Source organism: Pseudopodoces humilis, chromosome 5, assembly GCF_049639895.1.
Source record: "Pseudopodoces humilis isolate 2021_Gansu_Grassland_sample_001 chromosome 5, ASM4963989v1, whole genome shotgun sequence".
Classification (NCBI taxonomy): Eukaryota; Metazoa; Chordata; class Aves; order Passeriformes; family Paridae; genus Pseudopodoces; species Pseudopodoces humilis.
In genome coordinates, this window is record NC_142204.1 from 69424616 (window position 1) to 69449238 (window position 24623).

General features: G+C 45.2%; 1 protein-coding gene across 3 annotated transcripts in view; it reads left to right on the forward strand.

The window, feature by feature from the left end:
• The first annotated feature begins 3722 nt into the window (after positions 1–3722).
• Positions 3723–24623, forward strand: part of PRKCQ (protein kinase C theta) — a 50871-nt gene continuing 29970 nt past the window's right edge. Inside the window, exons 1-3 of one of the 3 annotated variants that reach the window (XM_005526073.3) lie at positions 3723–4055; positions 17298–17691; positions 18842–18967. In XM_005526073.3, the coding sequence (XP_005526130.2) occupies positions 18850–18967 (118 nt within the window). In that variant the 5' untranslated portion in view covers positions 3723–4055; positions 17298–17691; positions 18842–18849. Of the gene's footprint in view, positions 4056–10109; positions 10179–17297; positions 17692–18841; positions 18968–23405; positions 23482–24623 lie in introns of those variants that run through there. The other 2 variants (XM_014255207.2, XM_014255208.2) reach the window with 2 other exon arrangements.

Below are 24623 nucleotides of genomic sequence, written 5' to 3' on the forward strand. Positions count from 1 at the left end.
AGTGTGGAAACCAGCAGGTGAAGGTAGGCAGAGGCTTTGTCTCCCTCAACCTGTGCCCTAAAATTCATTTTATACACCTGCTTAAATTGATTATTTTGAGTGCTGCTGACAAACCAGAGTATTGAGCCCAAAATGGCAGATAAAAAGCTTTGAAACTTTATAAAATCACAGATGAGAAAACTTTATGGGCTGGGAAGACAGTTAGCACCATATGCTCAGTTGATCCTTGGCATGAGACTAATAACCTGATGGATTTTTTTAACACCACCGGTGATAGGACCAGCACCACTGTTGATTTATTTGTCTTTATAGCCTGAAAGGGACAACACATATCTCCAGTCAAGGAGTTCCAAGGAAGCAAAGTCAGGCTGGACCCTGTAAAAAGATTTACTCAATGTTTTCTGGTGAAGCCTGGGTGCTGGGCATGGTCACACAGCATTTTGCAAGTGGTTTGATTTGCTCACTGCATTTCCTGTCCTCTTCTGGGCAGGCCAGGGAACCCCTGAGCTGGAATTGTGTAACCTCCAGCTGGGCAGACTTCTCATGGGAACAGGGGGGTTTGGGAAGTGCTGGACCCTCTGTATGGTAAAAGGGATGAAGTGCCCTCTGTGCTCCTTTCTAAGACATTTTTGTTGTCACTGCTAGAAGAGACTGAAATGTAAAATAAACCTGATGGTAACACGCAGTGCACACTTATGGAAGAAACAGAAACCTTTGAGGGTGAAAAGAAAAAAAACCAAAAATACTCTGAAAATAGCTTGACCTGATATATTTTATTCTTTATTTTTCAAACACATTAATTCATTTATTTCAGTGAATTCAAAGCCCAGACCAAGAGGAATATTGAATCTGCTTTCACAGCAGTTATTAAATATGTTCCCTTGTTATTCCCCTTCTTCCTCCTCTAAATTAACAATAAATTGCAAACAACCCTTAAAAAAACAAACAACAGAAACCAAATATTTTGAGAATGAAACTCTTCAGAAAGGCCCACTACCCCGGCGAAATGCTCAATCAGTTTTGGATTTTTTTATTTTACTTTTTTTTTCTTACTGAAAATGTGGGTGGTTTTCAAATACAGGAAAGAAAACACGATGACTTGTGGTGATATTTTCCACCAGAAAGATGCAGCTTTAAGGGCTTTTGGTTTCCAGATACCTCCACCCACAGGAGTGGCCTTGTCTGTTGTAGAAAGCGATGCCTGATTAGTTTTAAGAGTCAAGTTAAATGACAATAACAATGCACAGCAGTCGGTGTGTGTTTCAGTGGAAGTTCTGTGTCAGCTAGGTAATTATCCTGAGTCTGGGTAATTAATATGGCAGCTGCCTCCCAGACCACAGAGCTTTTAAATATGATAAAAAGTTGCTGTGGAAAAAAAAAAAAAAAGAAATAAAAAAAAGAAGTGGAAAATCTGTTCTCTGTATCCCTGGTGGACAGGATGGAGCAGATGATCCTGATCATTGCAGGGGGTGTGGACTTGACAGCCTTCAAAGATCCTTTCCAATCCAAACCTTCCTGTGGTTCTGTGACCCTGTAACAGGAAATGGGCTTAAATCCCAGCAAGGAAGGTTTAGGTTACACATGAAGGGCAGTGAAGGACAACTTTGGGACAGGCTGTGGCAGGCAGGTGTGGAACTGTCACCAGAGGCCGGGAGTAAAAAGATGGGTAAATGCCCCTTCAGAAAGGGCTCATGTTGATTTATTTTCCCTTGCAGCAGGCATTGGAATCCTCAGCTTGTCTGGCCAACAGTTTTCCCTGATCTGAGATCTTGTTGCTGCACAGTCAAATGTTTTTTCTGGGGGAGGATGCAGGCTCAAACCTTCTTCTGCCAGGCTGGAGCTAAGTGGCCTGGTGCACTGTTTTGTGTGTGACACACGGACAGTAACCCTGAGCCTAAAAGTTTGCACATCTGCCAAGTTCCTACAGGCAAAGTGATGCTCACAGAACCACTTGCTGTGTCATGCTCTGCCCCCCAGATCACAGAATCACAGAATCCTAGGATGGTTTGGGTTGGAAAGGATCTTAAAAATCATCACATTCCAACCCCCTGCCATCGTCAGGGAGACCTTCCACTAGACCAGGTTACTCAGAGCCCCATCCAACATGGTGTTCAACACTTCCAGGGATTGGATCTGGCCTGTGTGAGTGAAGCAATGGGGTCAGGGAATGGGGGACAGACCATGGGGCTGCATCTCAGCTGTGGATGTGTGGATGTACACTTCCCAAAGCTTGTGCCCAGCCAAAGTGCAGGTGGTCATGGTCCTCTAAACACCAGGTTCCTGTGTAAATTTCAGCAACAGCATCAGCAACCAATAGGGCTGAAAGCTTAAGCTTGGGATGGGAATACACAGTTTTAATTATCTACAACTCGCCTTCAGTTGGGGTGAAAGATCCTACTCTATATACTTTTGGTATCAACAGCCCGGTATAATGGGCTCTGATACAGACAGGAAGGATGGATATGTAAGTTAATGGGGTGTGAACAATTAAAATCCAAAATCATCTGCCTCATGAAATATCTTTTTCTCTCCTGCCAGTGACAGGAGTAGGTATTACAGCCATCTCAAATTGTCCTAGAAAATAGGAAAGAACCACTTTTTGAAAGCAATTAATTTTCCTCGATTTCCAAAATCCCAGCAGCCTTTCCCTTTGCCTTGCATCCCTTTTCTTTATTTTAATGCATAATTTACATTTTAGAAATCAGCATCAATGGCAAAATAATCACAATAATATTCAAAGGGCCATCCCAGCCTGCTCAAAGTGAACATTTACAGGCCCTAGAATTTTTAGACACCTCATTTGGGTGATCTGAAACAAAACAGATCTCAAATCTCACAGAACTGGTGGGTGTCCTGTTCTGTACATTGGCCTTTTAGAGAAACACTATCTGAGATCCTTCACTGGAGCTGTAGGAGCCACAGAAGGTGGCTGAACATAGTCCCATATTTTCTGTGGGTACAGCAGGGAGCTGAAGGACATCTTTAGATCTCCCTGCTGTAGCTGTGATCATATTGATTTGTCTGTCAGCAAAGCCCACGAGTCTCACAGAGCTGGTGTGGCTCTGGAGGATGGGGGGATTTCCCACTGTCTTCTCCAGAATCCCTTGCCACCACATTTCTGGGGTTTCCTTTCCTTCTTATGGCTCCTCTCCCATGTTCCTGGGCCAGCTTCCTGCTCCAGATCCATCCACCCATGACCACCAGCATCACAGCTTTTCTGAGAGCACAGGAATTGAGATCTCCTAGGAAATATCCTGAGCACAACTCACTTTTGACACCATGAAAGAGGTGCACCAACCAGGTACCACCCGTCCTTCTGCACAACAACCTGAAGTTTCTAACGCCTGTGTCCGAGAACACAACACAAAGGGAGAGAGGAATGAGGAAAGGACTTCCCTGCAGCCATTCCCTCTGCACCCCTCAGCAATCCCGCTGCTGCCAGCCACAAGAACGCCTCGCAGCGTGGAAAAAAACCCAGGTTGTCCTATATCATTATTCTGGGAGAGAGTTTCACTGCAGCCGCTGCTTCCCTGCCGGCAACAGGGCCCCGTGCGCCAGCCCCAGAGCAGGGTCCTGCGCAGGGCGGCCACCACGCCGGGCTCCCGGGATGCGAGGGGCAAACTCGGGAGGACACCGGGGGCGGGGAGGGGGTGGTGCCGAGGACGAGGAGGAGGAAGAGGCTGCCGGGGCTGCCCCGCTGGTGGCTGCGGGCGGCCCGGAGTGCACTGCTTCCCTACGGGGGCGGCGGGAGCGCAGAGCCGGGCTAGGCTGGGCTGGGCTGTGCCGGGCGGAGCTCAGCTGAGCCCGAGCTGTGCCGGGCTGAACTGAGCTGGGCTGTGCCGGGCGGAGCTCAGCTGAGCCGAGCTGTGCCGGGCGGAGCTCAGCTCTGCCGGGCTGAACCGAGCCGGGCTGTGCCGGGTGGAGCTCAGCTGAGCCGGGCTGAACCAAGCCGGGCAGAGCAGAGCCGGGCTGTGCCGGGAGGGACCGGACTTAAACCAAGCCGAGCTGAACTGAGCCGAACCAGACTGAGCCGAGCCGCGCTGCGCGGGCAGCAGGTACCGCCGGCGGAGCGGAGCGGGATGCGGAGGATGCTCGGAGGATGCTCGGGGGATGCGCGGGGGATGCTCGGGGGATGCGCGGAGGATGCGGGGGGGATGCTCGGGGGATGCTCGGGGGATGCGCGGAGGATGCGCGGGGGATGCGGGGGGGATGCGCGGGGGATGCTCGGGGGATGCTCGGGGGATGCGCGGGGGAGGCGGGGGGGATGCGGGGGGGATGCTCGGGGGATGCGCGGGAGATGCCCGGAGATGCCCGGGGATGCGCGGGCAGGGCCGGGCAGGGTGCCCCGCTGCAGGGCGGTGTGCCGGGGCCGGGTGGGACCTCCGGAGGGAGAACCTGTGCAGCAGCACCGGGAAAGTTGAGGGCACTGCTTGGTGCAGTCGGCATTTCACTGTCCCTGAGCGCTTCGCTGCAGCCATCGGCTCTGCTGGTACGGGATTTTAAAGGTGGCAACTTGACGTTTGTCCAGAGAGTTATGTTTTATTATTTTGCCTTTTCCCCCTTAAATAAGAGTCTAAATTACTTTCTGATGTCTCTAGCGAGTGTTTGTGGTTTTGCCATCACATTTTCCTGCCTTTAGAAAGAGCGTTGTTTTCCTCATATAACAGAGAAAAGGGGAAAGTGAAAAACACAATGAAAACCGACTGCAAACAGTTTTAGTCAACAGAGTGAACAAACTGGGGAAAATAGAGAGGGAAAACCCTTTCTCCTGCTGGGCTCAGTGACGATTTGTAGGTGTTTCATGGTTACAGCACTATGTGATAAGACAGCCAGCCGGAAGTGTAGTTTTAGATGCGATGTTGTATCTTTGGGGTGCAGTTTGTAATGCTCTAGAAACGAGAGCTGCCATAAGTTTGAGAGCAGATTTGGGCAGTTAAAGAGGCATGAACGGCCTCCATCCCTCCATCAAACTCCGCCGTGTTTGAGCTGCATTTCCTTTCGGAGGAGGGGGCTCGAAGCCCAGCCTGGCTGAGGTCCCTGCGGGTGGGTTGGACACGAGTGGAGTTAAACTCGTGGGTGTAATCGCATCCTTCCTAATTGCAGCTACAAGACGAGTAACCAACTTCTCGGCTGCACTTTAATCTCCAGGAGTGTGATACTTTTCAGTATCACAGATATTTTTTTTACAAGCTTCTTTTTTTTTTTTTTTTTTTTCATTTGCACCGATGAAAGAACAGTAGCAAAAAAAAAAAAAACTTCAGCAGCTGAAAGCCACTCAATTGAGTCATGCTAACAGCAGATTATTTAGTAGGGTTACTAGGGCAGGAAGAGATAAAGTTTCACTGAACTGGTTATTAAAAAAAAAAAAAAAGGCAGGGGGAGCAGCAGAACTATTTGCAGTGAAAAGGGCAACGTTCGAACTTTTGTATTCTTGAACAGCCAAGTCCTTGAGGCCCTGCACACGTGTTTTGTGTTTTTTTTGTATTTCTCATTTTGCCCTTATTTTCAACTGAAGAAAAGATTTCACATCCCTGTTGAGGCCACCTGGCATTGTGAGTTTCTAGGGAATGAGCTTTAGGAGCAGAGTTGAGGGACCAGCAAGGAGCATCTGCTCCAGAGAGGTTCTTGTCCCATCTGGTTGTGGTGGAGCAGGACTGCATTCAGCTGGGAGTATCAGATGGCCTCCTAAGCTGCTGCTTTCCTGGAGTTCACCATGCCTGAACCCCTGACATCAGAGCTGAATCTGAATCCCAGTATTGTTGCCTCTGTCTCTTTTTTGCTGTCTCGGCTGAGCATGAGACTTCGGTGTCTGCCAGCTTTTAGTTGCCAAGGCTCCCTGAGCCCTGCTGGACCTCTCGTTTTCCTCACATGACTCTTTAGCCAAGCCCTGTGTGGACATGAGGTGAATTTAGCAAGTGATTCTTAGCCTGTGCAGGGGCTTTGGCCTGGATAGACTCTCTGCCTTAAGATAATGCCACAGCTGCACTGGCACAGGCAATGCAGAGTTTGGTTAGACTTTCCCCTCTCTTTGACATGTATTTTGTGATTTTGTTTTTTAAGACCCTATTGAAGATTCAGATCTCCCTCTGCCCTGCAGCTCAGCAGCTCCTTGTACCCAGGCTGGTTTTGTACTCATGCTGCTACACTGGGGAAACCCTGTCATTTTTTTTCCACCCTGAGGGGAGCTTGTGAGGGTTATTACACTGGCATGGTGGAGCTAACTAAGCTTTTTTTTTTTTTTTCCCTGCCTCAAGTGTGTTTCCTTTCAAAGAAAGTCACTCAGAGCTTCTCAAAGAAGCAGCACGTGGCTCAGTATCCCATCAGAGGCGGGGAGCTCAAAGGACAGAGTGAGAGACAAGGAAGGAGGGATGGAGGGAACAAGAGAAGCAGCTTAGCTTTCCCAGTATGCCAAGTTTTTATTTTTCTTCCTTGGGATATTTTCCAATTTAGTCTCTGTTTATCCTTCCACTTTGTTCTGAAGGAAGTGATATGCTGAATATAACTTCTGATGGCAACTTTTTGGTTTCTTCCTGTATTATCTGAGTTTAATTGCAATGAGCTCTGCTGCAGCCTGGGAGGGGGATGAAGTATGAAGCACCTTCCAGGGCTTTGCCAGGAAGGCTGTTCTGCTCTTGGCTTTTTTAATGCATATGTTTGTGCATCCAAGTTAAAACACTTGGCTGCAAGTTCTGCTGTTGCTTCCCATTTTGCTGAAGCCAGGATTTGTGTAAACAGAGTGTTGTTCTTTGCCTAAGCTTCGAGAAAGTGACTCTTAAAATAGAAAAGGAAGAGAAAGTCAACACAGGAGTATGAACATCCAAAACCTGTATGTGTGAAACCATGGAAAGGATTAATCAGAGCCTTGAGCCTGTAGTTGCAGGTACCAGGAGCTTTGCACAGCTCCCTCCCAGGGTTGCTCATGTCCCTGTTCTCACACAGAAACGTTCCCTGGATCTTGCTGGTGATTGACATCAGAAGCAGCCTGCAAACACTCACTGACAATGTTTCCATCCCGTGCTGTTCTCTGTTTGCCTCCTTGCCTTGCATTCAGCTCCTGGTTGGGAGGAAAACATTGGCAAAGGCAGCCCAAACTGCAAACCCGTCTCTGTAGCAAATTGCACAGTGTTTTTATTGTATCATGGCTTGTTTGTGTCAATTTTGTGATTTATCTGCATCGTTGCTTCTTTGTGTTAATACTGTTATTTATCAGGCCTGTTGGAGATTTTTCATCTCTCACCACCAGCCAGATCACATCCAGCAGCAGAGATAATATTTATTAACTGTGGTGGTGACAGTGGAAGGGACCCAAATTACTTTTCAAATCACTCCCAGCTGTCTTAGCAACGGATAATTCCTCTGGTTTGTATCATACCTTTTAGTAACACCATTGCTTTGGAGCAGTTTTCTGGAGCAGAGTGGTGACATCCCTTTTGGGGATATTTTTGTCTCCACCTATGCATAAGGACGTGTTCTGTGTTTGCTCCTTTGGGGCAGAAATCCTGAGTGGAGTAAGTGTATGGTTTTAAAGGATGTACCCAGGGTGAGATGAAAAGAAACTGGTGCTGCTTTCGTTAAACTGTGCCCCATGTCTGACACCACAGTGCCACGAGTACTGAGGATGTAGGGCTCTATTATCCCTCAAGTGAATTTCTTGATATTTATCTGAGCCGTAAAGACCCATGAGATGTCCAGGGGATAACTCAACATGACTTATTTCTATTAATGCCTTAATTTCATTTTTTTAACCCAAAAAAACCCCCAAAAAAGTAAAAGAGAGAGAATTGGTAGAGGGTGGCAGCAGAATTGTCACAGAACCATCGAATCACAAAATGGTTTGGGTTGGAAGGCTTCTTAAAGATTGTTCCAACCCCCCTGCCATGGTCAAGGACACCTTCCACTAGGCCAGGTTGCTCAGATTCTGGCCTGGAACACTAATAGGGATGGGGAAAGAGATCACACACACTCACGTCAAGCTGGAGTGACTTTCCTGAGCCATGCAAGTGTGTCACAGCTTTGCCTTGGTATAAGTGAAGCCCTGATTCAGCTTGGTCTTTTAATGACCACAGGATTTTGTAAATAGCAGGTATCAATCCCCAGGGATACTCAGGGACACCACAGCCAGCAGCAGGATGACTGTCACATTCCCATAGAGGCCAAGATTTGGGATCACTTGGTGCCATAAATCCCCAGGAACATGACTCCAAATTGTGGTGGGAACAGAAGCTTTACCTCTCTTTTGTTTCAAATCTAAACTTATACATAATTAGTTTTTCACCTGGATCCGAGCGTTTTCCTCCGAGGAGGTTTTTGATGTGGTCATTTCACTTTGCTGTGCAGTTTCTGTGTGCTGGTGAGGCTGCTCTGCTTTCTCACCTAAATCAGCAGCAGAAGCCAGGGACAGCTGAGTTGGGAGGAGAACCCGAGTGAGAGGGGAGGCATTTCGGGGCTGACATGTCAGGAACAGAAAGAACAGAAAGAGCAGCTGAGACTTATGGAGATCTGCTCTGACTTGTGAATGGGATTTGAACAAGGTGGTGCCCTGCTTATCCACGGAGAACAGAGACAAGTGCAGTTGTGGGAGTCACTGTTGCTTGTCTTGAAGGACCGTGCACATGTTGAGGGCTGAATTTACCCAGGTTTTCCCCTCCCACCCTTATAGTAACATTTGCTATTTATGTTTTGATTTACAGCAGGGGTGAAATAATAAAAAATGTGCATCCTCCAGCTTCCGTTTTCAGCTCCCCTGTCCCTCCTCCCCCTCGTGCCAGGGGAGGGTGTCAGGACAACTACAGCCATTGTTATTAAAACAATTAAAATATTGTTTAAGTAAATAAAATCTCCTGGAAACAGCTTTTCTTCTCCCTGCCCTCTTCCCCGCCCCTCCCATCAAAACAAGGTGATTCTCTGCAATGTATTTTGTAATGAAATTGGAGAGGATGGTGCTTTTACCAAATCTCTCCATTAGAAAATTCAATTATACAGCTTCTGTCGGTTTTCCCAGTTCCTAGTCATTAGCACTGTCCTTCTGCCTTATTTATAGACCAGAGTCAAGCGCTGTGGAAAGTAAATAAAGGTTTCAGTACATTTTGATTCAGTCTGTTGTTGGGAGAGCTGTAAACCATCCTGTCCTCAGCTTATTTGTCCCTGTCTGCAATACCTGTGATAGCTCACAGGGGTTTCAATGCAGAAAAAACACCCATAAGCCCATCTCTGAATTAACTCAGCTTCTGGCAGGTGAGACCCCTCCATGTGGGAGCCATCCCCTCTTGTCTCAGAGGCTCCACCTGAATCAGGCTCCCCCCAGCCGTGGGGGAAGGAGGCATTTGAGGCCACCAGGCATTTGACCCATTTCAGTCAGCGGCATGGAGATAATGGAAATTGAAAACCCAGCAGAGCTCTTTCTTTCTGCTGTTTGTGAAGGGGCCCAGGGTGAACAGTCCACATGCAAATGTGTATGGAGGGGGTAGGAGAGCTAATTTCTACAGCTGGGTGTCAGGAATTGGTTTATTTGGGTGAAGAGGAGCGGGAAGGGTCCTTCAGTGTGTCCCATTTTGGGATTGTGGGTGCACCTGGACATCTGGGTGTGTGACCGAGCTTTTCTCTGGCCAGTGGTCTTTGAGGAGGAGCAGCACATTCCCTGGGCTCTGCTGAGCTGGGACAGTGATGCTGAGGTGAAGCAGATATTGTCTGCATGTTCATGATTTAGCTTTTCTCACAGTGTGAAGATGAATTCATGAAGGTTTGCTTAAGCAGCTATATGGTAATATTAAAAAAAAAAAAAAAGTTCCCAAGCCCAGAAACTAAATTAAAAACTAAAACAACAACAAAACATCCCAAAAACCTGATTCTCACCATTTTGGTCTAAAATTAATATTCTGTCTTTTATATTTCATTCTTCATCCCACTGTGTGTCCTCTATCCCTCCCAGGCAGAGAGACAACTAAGGGAAGAAGCACAGAAAGAAACTGGTGGATGAATGATGAAGTTGATGTGAGTGGAATGGGAAGATATGGAGAGCTGAAAAGTCTCCCAGGAATTGATCTGGAACTCCCAGGAATTCTGACACTGAGAATAGGACACCAGACTATAAATGGGAAGGGGACTTTCAGCATAACTGGAGCCAGAGATCCTTTATTTAAGTAGAAGTTCAGTTTTAAATTGGATATGACTGAAGAAGAGTAAGTGATATATCTGAGTTTATTCAAGTAGGTGGCTGAAGTCCAGAGGCAGTGGGAGTGGGAAAGATGTAGAAGGCTGAAATTGATGGAAACAACAACAACAAATTGGGGGTGATTGTGGTGAAGCTATGGCAGCAAAAATTGATGGAGCAGAGAATGAAGGCAAAAACTGTAGGTCTGCCAGCATCTGCTGTACAAAAGAAATATTTCTGATTCTAATATATATTTAAATAATTATATTTAGCAGAATAAACATGAAACTGCAAAGGTGTGTAAAAGGCTAAATTACCTGAGATATCCCTGGTGCTGTTCAGTGTAAAATGTGAGCTGGGCCAGGTGTTTGCAAGAGCAGAGGTTACTGCAGACTTCCTGGGAGGATTTCAGGTGAGGAGGAGGCAGCTCAGGCCTGTGGACCAGAGCTGGGCTCATGGTGTTGGGGTGCCTAAAATGAATTACGTGGGTGGTCAGACATTTTTTGCAGTTCCTGTATGCTGAGCCTGATAAAAAAAAATGTCCAGTGCTGCAGAGGAGTGAGGAGAAAACAGTGATTCTCTTTAAATAGTGGTGCAAGCTCTGGAGAAACATGAGACAATCCTAGATCAAAATTAGTTTCCTAAAATACATCGAATCATGGAATGGTTTGGGTTGGAAGGGACCTTAAAGACCATCTCATTCCAAGCCCCTGCCATGGGCAGGGATACCTTCCACTGTCCTAGGTTGCTCCAAGCCCTATCCAGCCTGGCCAACATCTCCAAAGTCACTTTGTCACACAGAAATCAGGTGTCCATGTCCAGTGGGGACTCCAGTTATGATCTGTGACTCCTGTGACAAATCTGCCTGCTTTTCTGAGCCCTGTGTGGTGACACCAAGCACAGAAGAAGCTTCAGTGCTGACAGATGGCCAGACAGACACCTCAGGGATGAGGTAGACATGGTCTGCTGGGTGACAGAGGGGTGAGTGAAATGCCCTTTTCCAGCCCAACATTTCTGTAATCCAGGGTCCAAATACCCTGAGCAGATTTCTGGATTAAACAAAAACCTTAAATGCCTGCACTGCTGAATTGGGTTCATCACAGCATGACACTGCACAAGGAAGGATGTTCATAAATCTGTACCCCTCTCTGGGACTTTTCTCTTTCTTTTTAAAAGAAAGAAAATTAAAAAAATAGGTGCAGATGCTGGCACTGGCAGGAAGTCAGCGCATTAAAAGATGTCCTGGTACAAGATGGTGAAGTATTTAAGGAACACTCCACCTGTGTCATTAAAAAAAGCACCAAAAAAGCCCCCAAAAGACAGCAAGATATCTGTGAACCTGTGCCAAAATCACGCAGAAATAGAGAAATTTCTGTGCTAATGAACAGGAGGCAAAAGGGAAGGATATATTGTAGCTACATCTCAGTTCAGGATATTTTTTATTTTCCTCATTACATTGAAAAGCTCTTGAAAGGATTTTGTGTTTGGTGTTTGTTAATGTTCTGCCACTTCTGGTTTGGTCGGTATTTGTTAGCAGACAATTAAAACCTGAAAATAGAGATGAAAAATTATAAACAGATACAACAGGGATAATTACTTTGAAAACATTTATTTTGAGCTTGTGTGGTCCAGGTGTTACAGAAATGAAGGGATACAGGAAAATGAATTAACCAGAAGTTTTCCAGGAAAATAGAAAAACAACATTGACAAGTTGCTCTTAATACATTGGACCCCAAAAATGCACAAAAAAAAGAGAATGTTTTAGAAAGGGGATTTTTCCAACAGTACAAGTCAGGAAGATTGCTTTGCTTCAGAACCACACATGAAAAAATTCATTAAATGTGAGGAAAAAAGGGATCTGACCTGTCTTTGGGGACAGGACCTGGAGGGGTTTAATCAAAATAAAGATTTGGTGGGTCTGCTCTGCTTCTCTTTCCAGTTCGCACAAATAACAAGGATTTCAGCTTTAAAAGCCCTGCCAAGGTAGATAAATTCAGTTGTCTGCTGGAAAACAAAAGGGATGTCTGAGATCCTTCTTTTGGTGTAAGAATTTGTCTCCTTGATGAGCAAATTAAAAAGTGCTCAGGGGTGTTCCTGTGCACAGGACCCTTTTTCCTTTTCTAAGCAGATTCCAGAGTGGATGGTTTTGGTGTGGGGCCCTCACCCAGATGTTTTTCAGTCTCTCCAAGCTGTCATCACCATTAGACACGAATGCATCTGCTCCTGGATCAAACCCTAAAATCTGGGTTCTTTTCACTGGACAGCTGAACATCAGTGCTAGGACTGACCTTGGCCACCTTTGTGGAGCAGAAACAGCAGTTCCAGGATAGGTTTGGCTTTATTTGAAATACCCTCTTTAGGATGGGAAGATGCACCCCCTACAAATGTTTCTCTACTGGATGTTCTGGGAGCTAGGCTGGCAGTGCGCTGCAGTTGTCTCTGTACATTCCTCTGAATCCACCCTTCATCACTTCACAGGCAGCCAGGCTAGGATTTCCCACTCTTTATCTAAACCAAAGGGCAGTTGCTGCACGCCCCTCCCCCCACCCCCACATCATCATCATCATCATCATCATCATCATCATCATCATCATCATCATCATCATCACTCCTGCTTAGGACAGGCCCCATGTCCCTGCTGGGTCAGTCAGAACAGGGGATAACTGCAGCTGCAAACTCGGCTGGTCAAGCAGAGAAAAGAGGGGTTGCTTTTAGAGAAATCTGCTCTAGAGAGACATCAGGCTTGACAGGGGGTGAAAAACTGAACAAAATCCTTGGGCATAGCCTGTGTTTAGGTCGTGTTGAAGGAATTATTATGTGGAGAGCCAAGGGGTAGCAAAGCACAAATTGGTTTGAAGGCCCAGCTAAAAATGTGTCTCTAGAAAGAGAAGTCCATCCTACAGTCCATGGGTGGATGTAGTGACCAGTGGCATTCCCAGAAGCTATTTCCTGCTATTCCCCAGTGGGATGGACACCAACCCTTCTGCAGGTGTAAATCTGTTCACCTGTGTTAACTCCACTGTGGCTTAATCATGTTTAAGATCTGAAAAGAGACCTGAGGCTCTGGTCTTACCTTGTGCACCACAAATGCAACAAAAGAAAACCCCAGCTCAGCAGAGTCCAGACAGATTTTGCAGGATATACACAGGAGATAGGTACCACCATACACCACTCACTCAAAACACAGCTTCACAAGACATCCCAGAGGGTTTTAAAGAGAAATTCCCATCCCTGTGCCTGGCACTGGTCCTAGAAAAGCCTGCAAGCCTCATTTCCAGAGGGAATGAAATGCTTTGCTCAGGTCTGCCACATCTGTAAGTGGGGGAAAGAAAGGGTTTGTGTGGGGAACACCACCTCTGTTTTGAAATCGAGTGGTTTCAGGAAGTTTTGGGAGGCTCTTCAGTTGCATGGAGTCTGGTATGGTGCCAATCCCATCAGAGACTGCTGGTCCTGGCTTGCCTCACTCTCTCCCTCCTCTGCCTTTGTGAGATGTTGGAGATGGGGTGGTTGACTACAGAGAGAGGGAAAATCAAAGGGCTCTGCAAATTCCCTTCCTTTTCCTCCTCTGATCCACATCCCTGTCAAAAGAAAGTGTGAGAAATGTTGGATGGCACCCAGAGGGGTTCTGAACTTCCTCCTTCATGAGCAGGCTGGTTTGATCTCCTTTGAAATAGCAGCTGATAGAGGCACCCAGAATGAGTCAGGGGAGTTATTTAGATCCCCATTCCCTCCTGCTTGGTCTGTGGGATAGGAGGACTCGGGGGGTGGAGAAAGGGACTTCAGCCATCACTGCTGGTGTTCAGTGTCGCTCTTGAAACCTGCAAGAAGGCCTTGAGGTGTGTAATGCTCATGTGCAGATCTCCACCAGCCTTACAAACAGATCTCTGATGGGTCAGAACCTGCCTCGGGGATGCCTTGGGAAGGGGGTGAAAGAAAGTTCATACCCTCCAGCTATAACTTCTGGATCCTTTCCCTCTTAGTGATGCTGATCTGGAGATTATGAACTCATTTTGCAAGCAGCTTTGCATGAAAAAAAAAGGAGAGACAGCTAGAAATATTCCCTCTGACCTCGAGAAAATGACAGTTTGATGACATTAGGAAAGCAGCATCTCAAATCCAGAAATATTTCCCTTTTCAGTTGGCCCTTGTTCAGTAAATTGCCATCTTTACTGTGTCATACATGCATTCTTTTTCAGTCAGTGAAAGGCAAAAGCACAGGCATCACAGGCAGCTGTGCTCCATCCAGATCTTCTGCTGGCTAGGAGCAGGAGCTCATTTCTTCCTCTCTACTTAACCACAATTGATTAAGGATGTTAAGGAGTTTATTACTTCCTAATATCATCTGGCAATGATTTCCATATGTTGCATTATTCTCCAGAGTGGGCAGAGCTCCCCTGTGCCAGCAAAGTGGGGTGCAGCATTGCTGAACCCCAATTACTCTGTATTTAATGTTTCACTGTAGGAGAGGTTGCAGGTGGCCTCTTACAGAAAGCTGCATTTCATCCTTGGTTTTCAGATTCCTCACAGTATCCTTTCCACTGGGAAATTAAGCAGACACTCTCCATATCCAGTGCAGCTGTTTCTCGTGTTAAATTAAACTGCTGCTATTACAGTGAGCCGTGCTGGAGCTGTGTTGTTGCTTAATTGTTTATGGCCGTGGATGCCAGCCAAGTAGCAGTCCTGTAGTGGCAAACACTGGAAATCTGACCTGGAAAACAGATGTTTGGGCCAAAGCCAAGGTGGTTTCAGGAAAGAGTGGGAGAGAAGCAGGAAACCAGTTATCTGTCTGATTTATTGGGCAGGGTAAAGAAATCCACCCCAGAGCAGAGTGCTCACACGAGGCTGGTATGGCAGTAAACTCTGGTTTTAGCAAGCTTGAGCCAGCCTTTGCAAAGCTTAGAAGGGCAGCTGTTGGTATCAGTGCTGAGTCTGGCTGTGCCAAACCCACGTGCTTTGCAGCTGGTGAAAAATTCTCATCTGTTTGCTGGAGGCTGCAGAGCATCTCCTGTAATAAACTGGTTTGTGTGAAGTCCCAGCACAAGTCTTTTAGATTTGATACATTGAAGGGATCCATTGAAATTTTAATGGTTTGAGGAATCAGATCAAAACCAGGTCTTTCAGTGAAGGTGCTTCCTGTGAATAAATCATTCCCAGATATTCCCACTGGCTCTCAAAGGAGGGGAATCTCACACAGGTGGTTCCAGCTCAGGATCTGAGGGTGCCAATTCCCCTCTGTTCCTCTCTCAGGAGTGCAGGTGACTGCCTGACATGGGGATGCAGATGCTGCAGACATCTGGCTCTTGGTGAGATCTATCCCACTGTGTCTTCACAGAACCATGGGTTGTGTGAGCTTTGAAGTGACCTCTCCGTGTCCCACTCTCCCATCCAAACAGGGACACTGGGAGCTGCCCTGGATCCTGCCCAGATGGCTTTTGAATATTTCAGGAGTGAAGATTCCACATTTCTGGGATACCTGATCAGGAGGTGCTTGATTGCACAGAACCAAAATGAAGTGTGGCACTGGAGGGGAGGGAGGGAACATCCAGCATTTAAGATGAAGGAAAATTTTAAATGTCACTGCTTGTGGAACTGATCCACAGACCTGAACAGGTGCCTTGTAGCACATCCAAGCAGTAATTTTTGGAACAGAGGTAGGAGTATTTAGCAGGACAAGATGCTTTCACAGTTCTACCTATGTTGTGAATACATTGATTTAATTGAAGTGTGATAAATTTCAACTCAGACATTTAGTCCTGATTTTATTTCTTTAGCACCTGAGTCGATAGTGTCACCGCATTTTACTGCTGAGGAGCCATCAAAAGATCTTTGGATTCTTTTAGCAGCACTCATGTTCTTAGATGACCAGCATACTGACTAATAATTCTGACTGGCACTCTGAGCTTTTAAAGTTGAATTTGGAAAGTCCTGGTAAGGGAATGCTTAACCCCTTGCACTTTCTCCTGCTCCTGCTTGCGGAAAATCAGGTTCTTAAAGCCAGAGGTGTAGGAAATAGGGATTTGGAAGAGGATCATAATTTTCTCTTGCCCAGCAGTGACCAGAATTGGTGGAGTATGGTAAAGGCAGAGAGGACATTTCTGTTCACACAGAGTTTCAATGAAGATGTTTTGCCTGTTGGTTTTAGTCTTTGGCCATCTTTAGCTTTCCACACTGATGCTATAGTATATACAGCTCCTTGGATTTCTCTTCTGCTGCCAGAAACCCTTTGATTTGCTTTTCCTTTAGTCTTTAGATTTCATAGGCTTCTTGTTTTTTGTAACAAAGGAAATGTCTAAGTAATAATAAATGTCTGCATCACACAGAGAGAGAAAATAAACATACATATATTTCTTTCCACTGAAGAGATTTTTCCTTTAATTTGATCAGGTTTCTCTGCTTCTGACAGCTGAGGCAGAACTTCTAGCCTTTTCTTGCCATGGGGCACTCACAAACCACTCACTGTACTTCTCTGCAGTGCCACAGGTCTCTGCTCGAGGATCTATCTAAATGCAAGTGGCTCTCCAAAGCAGCTTCATCGGGGACTTGGCTAATGTGAAACATCCTTCAGAGATGCTGCCCTCATTCAGAGGAGAACAGGATTGTTCTGACTGCCTATATCCAGCACCACCTGGTGCTTTGCCTTCCCCACCAGCTTCTGGGAATTTGCAGAAGCCTGATGTTTTCCTGGTCAAGGGCAATGCCACATGCAGAGATCCATGACCTCTGCATTCCTAGAGATACACAATGGACATGAGTCACAGGACATTTTCCTCTTTCTCTGCTCCATTCTCTCTTCCCCAGAATGATGGTTTTCTTCTCTTTTAAGTGCAGTATCCAAGAGAGTTTGTGACTTTTTCCTGTTTTCCTGAAAACTCAGCCTGGTTGTTGGCTAACACATCCAGGAGCTCAAATGGGAACGAGAGTCTTCAGATGCTGTTTATCGTATAAATTGGCCTGATGTAGAGTAGTAAATTCAGGGAAACCTTCTGGGAAGGCAAATTCTTTGTCAGAGAACATGGACAGTTGGCTTCATGAGCCATCTGTGTCGGAAAATGTTGGAATGTGAGTGCTCAGTGCTTGTGAATACTCAGCCAGAAGATTTGTTGTTCCAGACCAAGCAATAACTGCAGCTGTTTGTTTTATAAAACAGGAAGGAAGGAGAAGATCTCATCAGATCCAGGATACAAGTGGAACAACAACCTGCTGCAACCTGGCTGTGCGCTGATGAAAAGTTGTTCTGGGTTTTGTAGCAGCCCCAGACTTTTGTACGAGGGGCTGATGGAAACTCATTGCCCCACACTGCTGGGGAGGAGAGAAGACACTCAAGCAAAAGGGCTTCTCTTGGTTCCTCAAGTTTTCCTCTCTCCTTGATGGTCTTGCCTCCTGTGTCCTTGAACAGAGAGGCAGGTTTTGAAGTCAGCCTGGCCAGAGGAGCAGTTATTTCTTCAGCTGAGAAAAACCTTTCCATGCTGTCCACAACAGTGATGAAAAGAGAAGCCCCTCTCAGAGACTGAACTTATCTGTCAGAAGAATACCATTTACAGGTAAGAAAATGCTGTTCCCAGCAAAGAACATGGAACTTCTTCCATGTGAGGCTAGAGAAGCTTCCCTTCAGAAAGATCATTTTTATGTGTAAAATGCAGAAGAGACTTGGCTGCATCCCACACCACAAGTCATTCATCCTTTTGCTGTTGTGCTTGAACAATGTGTCATTGTCAATATATTTGACAGATAACAGCTGGTGATAGCACTGATGTCTTTTAACTCTGGTGGTCCAAGACAGACATCTGCAGCTGAGTTCAAAGTGCCTCTTGCCCCCCATTGATTGGAAGAGAATCCAGGAATGACAAGCTCAGATGATGAGACAAAAGTTGGGTGGTAAATCCCAGTTTTGGGCCCAGATGGTATAATGATGGGCACTAGCTGCAGCAGTTAATAATTTCTGGTTTCACTAAATCTTCTCTCTGAAGGCTTTGAAAGACCAGGCAGAGAAAGTTTTGTACTGTTTCAAGTCAAAGGCTTTTGTAGTGTTTCCTGGCACCTTGACTGTATTTGTTTCTGTTTTCAGCTGCTTAAAATAAATCCCAAAGTGCTGTTTTTTCTGGTGGGGTATTTTGTTTCACTGTCTATAGAACGTGGTTCATATGAGCTGAACTTTCTCTTTATAGCTTCACTTGTGAATATGGTTCAGCACCCAGGAATGCCTGAGCTCCTTTCCATGCTGTATATAAATAGTGCACAGTTATTTCACAGTTTCACGTTCAGCTTGCAGGCTTCCAACAGTATTCCCAAATCCCTCTCTATTCCCATAGCATTCAGGCTCTTGATGTGACTCAACATAAACTACAGCAGAGGTTTATCCCAAGCCAAGAAAGCTCTGATTTGTGACTCCTGTGCATTGTCATCCTTGTTCCCGACGGTCGGTGTGAAGTCATCAGTGCTCAGAGCTGCTCCTGTGGGTTTTTCCAGTCCTGTGATGAGTTCAGCTCTGTGGTTAAGCCAGCAGCTGAGTTTCAGTACCTTGGGCACGTCCAGCAGGGCCGGGTCAGTCGGTGGAAGGAAGTCAGAGAGGCTCCAGCTGGATGGATAACTAGCGGCCGGCGTCCCGCTGTCCGACAGAGATAAGGGGCTGGCTAAAACCAGGACAATTTTTAGACTCTCTCCCAAGTGTTGCCTGTCTTTTGTTTGGCACAGGACTTGTCATGTCTCCCTTCCTGCGTATTGGTTTGTCCAACTATGACAGTGGCCCTTACCTGCCGTCCCAGGGGGAGGTGATTAACCCCTACTGTGCTGTAATGGTTAAAGAAGCCGTGGAGTCAGGTGAGTGGGGAGGGGTGAAGTGTGAATGGGGGCTTTTATAAGTCATGTCTGTGCTTTTCTGTCATTTCCTGTGTGTGGGTAATGCACTGGTAAATGATAGAATGAACCATAAAATAGGTTGGCTTGGAAGAGACCTCAAAGATCATCCATTTCTAACCCCACGTTAAAAAGATTTGTGAAGCCCTTTGTGGGTCCCAGCACAGTGCAAGTTTGGGTTTGGTGTGGTCTATAAGGCAATCTGACTTTAAGATGATGCCAAACAAATCTGTGTCTTCAATTTGAGGATATTATCAGCTGCATTACAAGCCCCAGCATGTGACAGAGCAGATGAGCTGTATTTGGTTTCACCTTTCCACGAGCAGTTGTTGGTTTGACAGTGGTACAAACCAGACAGGTGAAAACTGAGTGTGCTAAAATATTCTGGCAGGGCCATCTTTGTTAATCACCTTTTGGGGGGAAACTGACAGATCCATCCACTTCCATAATTATTTAAAAAAAAAAAAAAAGGCACTCAAACAGCCCAGTCTCTGCAGAGAGAGTTAATTTCTCTGTGTAATTGCTGTGCTGTGTAAAAGGCTGGAAAATGAAACCTCCTGAAAAGCTGCTTGCTGTGTCTGGATCTACGGATTGTTGCACATTTATCCTGATTGAACAACACTGATGAGTCCTCCTTTGGAAAACATTTATCATATGTCTTATGCATGAGAATAATTCCAGTGGAAGGATGAAAAGTTTTCTGGTTGTGCTTTTGAAGAATCATGAAGAGCAAGACCTTCAGTGTTAGAGAATTACTCTGTTGGCTGATATTAGCTTAAATCTTTGATAAATTTCTAATTTGACTGCTGTGATACTTTGAAAAATAAAATCCACTCAGAAATCCCTATTTATTGAGAATCCCTATGACTGTAATCCCCAGAGGATGTTAAAGTAGTTTAAAAAAATTAGAATTTTAAAATAGTTCAGTATTTCACCAGGGTTCATCTTTTGTTTAAGAGTCAGGATTTATCACATTGAACTTTGTCTTGCCTTAAATGATACTTTAAATAATAATGGAAGATGTGGTGAATAGGAAATTCAAAAGGAAAGAAAATACTGCATGACAAGATATCCCTAAGATCTCACTTTTATCAGAAAATATGTTCTATTTTAGCTCTGTGCAGAGTTTGGCTGTTTGCTTTAATGAGACTTTTGAAAGCCATAACTCAAATTGAAATCTCTGTCACTTCAAAAGTGTATAAAACCAATTTGGTCAGAACAGACCTATATTTATTCGTCTGACACAGAGCTGAAAGTGTTTTCTGGTATCCAACAAGCACAAAAGTATTTTATGGGGGATGTTACTTTTGTGCTCCTCAGAGTCAATAATCATAATTATTATAATAATTATTGTTATTTTATTTATTACTGTAATAATTATAATTATTTTAATTATTATTCTAATAAATCCACTACCAAAAATCAATTAAAAATTGCGTTTGAGGGACCTTTTCCCCATTAGTGAGGGCTGAATGTAGGAAAAGTGACTTTCTGCTATGAGGAGATTTCTATTTGCTGGGATGTAATTTCATCTGGTGCTGGCTCAGAGCATGGTGGGACAGCCAGAGGGACTCATCTCATCAGTGAACCTCCTGGGACTGATTCACCTCTGACTCCCCTCCTGGGGTGGGCTGAAGACTCATGGGAGGTGTTAATCTGCTGCTGTTGGAGGGTGTTTAAATGTGTGGATGGCAAACTTTACCTTAAGGGTAAGTGAGAAAGGTGAGGCCACCACAGAATCCATCCTCCCTGTAATTCCCAGGTGCTGATGCGTGAGCCATCCCAGCCAGAGGTGAGTGTGGTGAATCACACCTGGAAAAGCCCCGTGCAGGACAGACCACTCCAAAGTCTGTGTCTGACCTGCAGGGAGATGAGCGTGGCTCTAAATGCCAAGAACGCTCTCAGCGTCACCATCCCAAGGGGCTGTCATGCTCTTAACAGGCTTCAAGAAGGCAAAAGGTCTCCAGACAAACATTAACTAAATACATTTGAGGTAGAATCATGGAATCATTAAGAGTGGGCAAGACCTCCAAGAACATCAAGTCCAGCTGTTAATCCAACACTGCCAGTTCCACCACTAAATTGTGTCTTATCCCTGCTTCATGATTATTTTTCTTTTCCTCATAATTTGCTCTCCAGCTCCCTGGTTTGACCAAGCACGTGCTACTCAGTTGTAATGGGATAAAAAAAAATAATAATAAATAAATATATATACATATATATAGGCTAAAAATTTGGCATGACCAAGGAGTAGGAGTGGACCAGCTGCACAGCTGGAGAGAGATGCAAATCATCCTGACCACCAGCCTTGTGCTCTGACACTTGGCCATGAAGAAGTTTTTCACAGCAGAAATGACTGCTAAGCAGGGCAGGACATGCCTAAGTGTCCAAGGCCAGGTTGGACAGGGCTTGGAGCAACCTGGGATAGTGGAAGTTGTCCCTGCCTGCGTCAGGGAGGTGGAACTGGATGGCTTTTAAGGTCCCTTACAAAATGAACCATTCTGTGGTTCTATGTCTAGCACTGGCAAAGCGTGAGGTTTTTTGGTTTTGTTTTTTGTTGGTTGGGATTTTGCAAACAGAACAATGGTAGATGATAAATGTATTTGGTTTCCAAAAACAGGGAGTTTGACTTCGGGTTCATGCCAAAGGCTGTCCCTTGTCAACCAGCCATAGTGACAATGTTATTGGGACAGAAGTCCCCAGGGATCTGGGAGTTATGAACATCCTCTGTGGGCACAAGGATGTCACAGCAAAACCACAGTGAAGAATTTCAGAAGTTCTGGATAGATCTTTGGCAGCCTTTTACATTTTTCCACTTGTTTATTTTGTAAAAGGGACCCTGGCACATTATAATACAATCTGAAAAAAAAAAAACAAAACAACAAAAGAAACTCCAAAAAACAAACCATACCTCCATACAGTTGGAGGTGTTACAGTAATTTATAACTGAAGACAAAATATTTCAGAACTTATATGTGCCTCTGAGATATAAAAAGAGTCTGCCCTTTAAAAGTGCCTTCTGCCTTCACAAGCCACCTGGCCGAGTGCCATTTTGCCACCTGCCTTGGTGACATTTGCTTCATGAAGGATCCTGCTCTGGGTTTGAACTCAGCAAAGCCTCCAGGAAAAACACTCCCAGCTACAGTGGAAGCTGCTCCCCAGGAAAGACAGTTGCTATTTCGTTTTTCAGGAACCCAGGGTTGGATTAATCCCTGGCAGAATTCCACAGCCGTCAGCGGGGACGCACCAAGGGTGACTGTCTGATCCCCTCTATCGGGCAGCTCATTCACATTCCAGGGTTTGTTTATTTAAGCCTGGTGTCCTGGAGTGCAAGGCAAATGAAAGCACTCGTTTTGCAAGTCCTGTGTCTCACATCTGTGGCTTTTTCACTGATGCAGTAAAGAAACAATGGTCCTTTACTGAGACTTCTGTTTCCTGGGATGCTGGAAAGTTTATGTCTCATTTTTGTCTCTGATATTTTGTGAATTAGTCCTCTCATTTAGGGAAAGATTTTCTTCAGCACATGTCACATTCCAGGCTATCAGCTGCATGTTCTTTTCCATCTGGGATTATTGGAAATAGGAGCAGGGTCTTCAGACAGGGATCACAGGTTGATGTTTTTTTTTTATTCCTTCAGCTTCAGCATTTGATCGGTTGGACATTTGCAGAGGGTAACTGTGATATAGAATTTACCTTGAGTAAGACTTTTACAGGGCTGTATAAAGTAAACCTGGCTCTATGAGATAAGTAAATCTGGCTGAGACTCTTCAGAGAGACCCAGTTAGAAAGAACCTTCTGCAAACTTCAGAGATACCCATTTTTTTACCTATCACCGTATTAAGATGCTGTGAAGGAAGAGGAATTAAAGCATTAGGGAGAGTTTGTTTCATTGAAAACTCTACATCCCTGTGGGATGGTTGCAAGTCTGCAGGACAGTTCATGTTTTAACATCCCTTAGCTGGCTACTGGACTGGACATTAATCCCAAAGTGCACCCAGCTTTGGGGGGGTTTGAAGCACACCTGTCATTTTGCAGTGCCTTGGGACAGATGATTGTTGTGGTTTTAAAGCAGCAGCTAAAAATCATTAGAAAACTTACTTATTTTTTGCTGTGAGATATGGATTAGAATAAGAGCAAAACAGGCTTAAAACTTAAAAGGAATAAAGAAAGTTTATTAACAAAACTACAAGAATAAGAAAACCAGAATAAAACTTCCAGAAAATCTTTTTTTCCCTCACTACCCAACCATTCTGTTGTTCACATGACAACATAGAGACAAAAAAACTTTGGTGTTTAAAACAGTCTCAGTTCTTACTATTGTCTTTCCATCAGTCTTTGCAGAGAAACAGAAGTCTTCTGCTAATCTGTGGAGTTTCTCACAAGAAAACTATTTCTGTTATAGCTTTCTATTTCTCTGATGCCAGCCGCCCGGAAGAATCTTCCATCAGTAGTCTCCTCCCATTTCACATCACTCTGAGGTGTGTATGGGTCAATGAGTCTAGGGATGTCATTTTCAAGGATGAGTTATTCAAAGTCAAAAGTTCTCTTCTTCTGTCTCTGTGAGACTCCCTGGAAACAGAAGTTTTCTCTTTGCCTCTACGAAGCTACAAATCTTCAACTATTACTTCTCCCTCTCTGTTCCAGCACTTCACTGTATCACAATCACTTTACTTGTTGCTCAAAATCCACACTTTGAACTACTCTATTCCTCCCAATATACTCTGTCATGAATTAAAGGAGTTTTTTTCAGAACACTATTGTCCATCTCCATAGCTTTAACAGAAAAATATTTCAGATTATTAAAGCATCTCCTTATTCTCTACCTCTTCTGAAGCTTAATTTCTTTCTTTACTGTCTCTGATAGTTTATAAAGTTTCTTTACATGTTGATTACTGTCTCTTTCTCTCTCTGGAAAAAAAAGGATTAATCTGCAAGTCTCATCTGGGTAGTGAAAGAGTTAAAATCTTGCCCAGGCTTTGTAGATGGTTCTGTGATCTCTGCCGGAGCAGGAGCTGGAGCCGTCTGCAATGGAAGATTTTTCATGGCTGCTCTGGAGAGTGTAGTCACTATCTCAGCCCGCCGCAGGTCAAGAGCTTTTTTCTTTCCTTACTCGGCAGTCTCTGGTGAATTGAGTCACAGCAAAAACTGCAGCCGAGCCAGGGACCAGCCTGGCCCAGCCTGGGCCCAGGGCAAGCCCCGCAGGCCCCATCTCCCAGCCGGGAGCCGCAGCAGGCCCAGCCCAGCCCCTGCCCGGGCCGCATAGCGAAGCCAGCTGGAGCTCTGTTACCTTTCACAGCCGGGAAACAAAGAGACAAAGAAATTCCTAGGCATAGGTCTTAAGGTGGTGTTCACAGGTTGATCTCACTTTTCAATGGTCAAAACTGCTGTCACTTCTTAGAAGTGGCTAGTTGTTGGCTGGGAGAAAAACTCCCACCAGCCTCCAGCAGCTTTAACTTCTTTAGGTGTTTCTCTTTGTTTTCTTAAATGCTAATCTATCACAATGATAAACAAGGGAGTGGTCTGGGATGGGGTTCACCTGATTAGAAGTGGATATTTATGGTGTTGGATTTAGCATTAGAGATCTCCTCAACAGAACTGATGGAAATTACTTTTTTTAGGG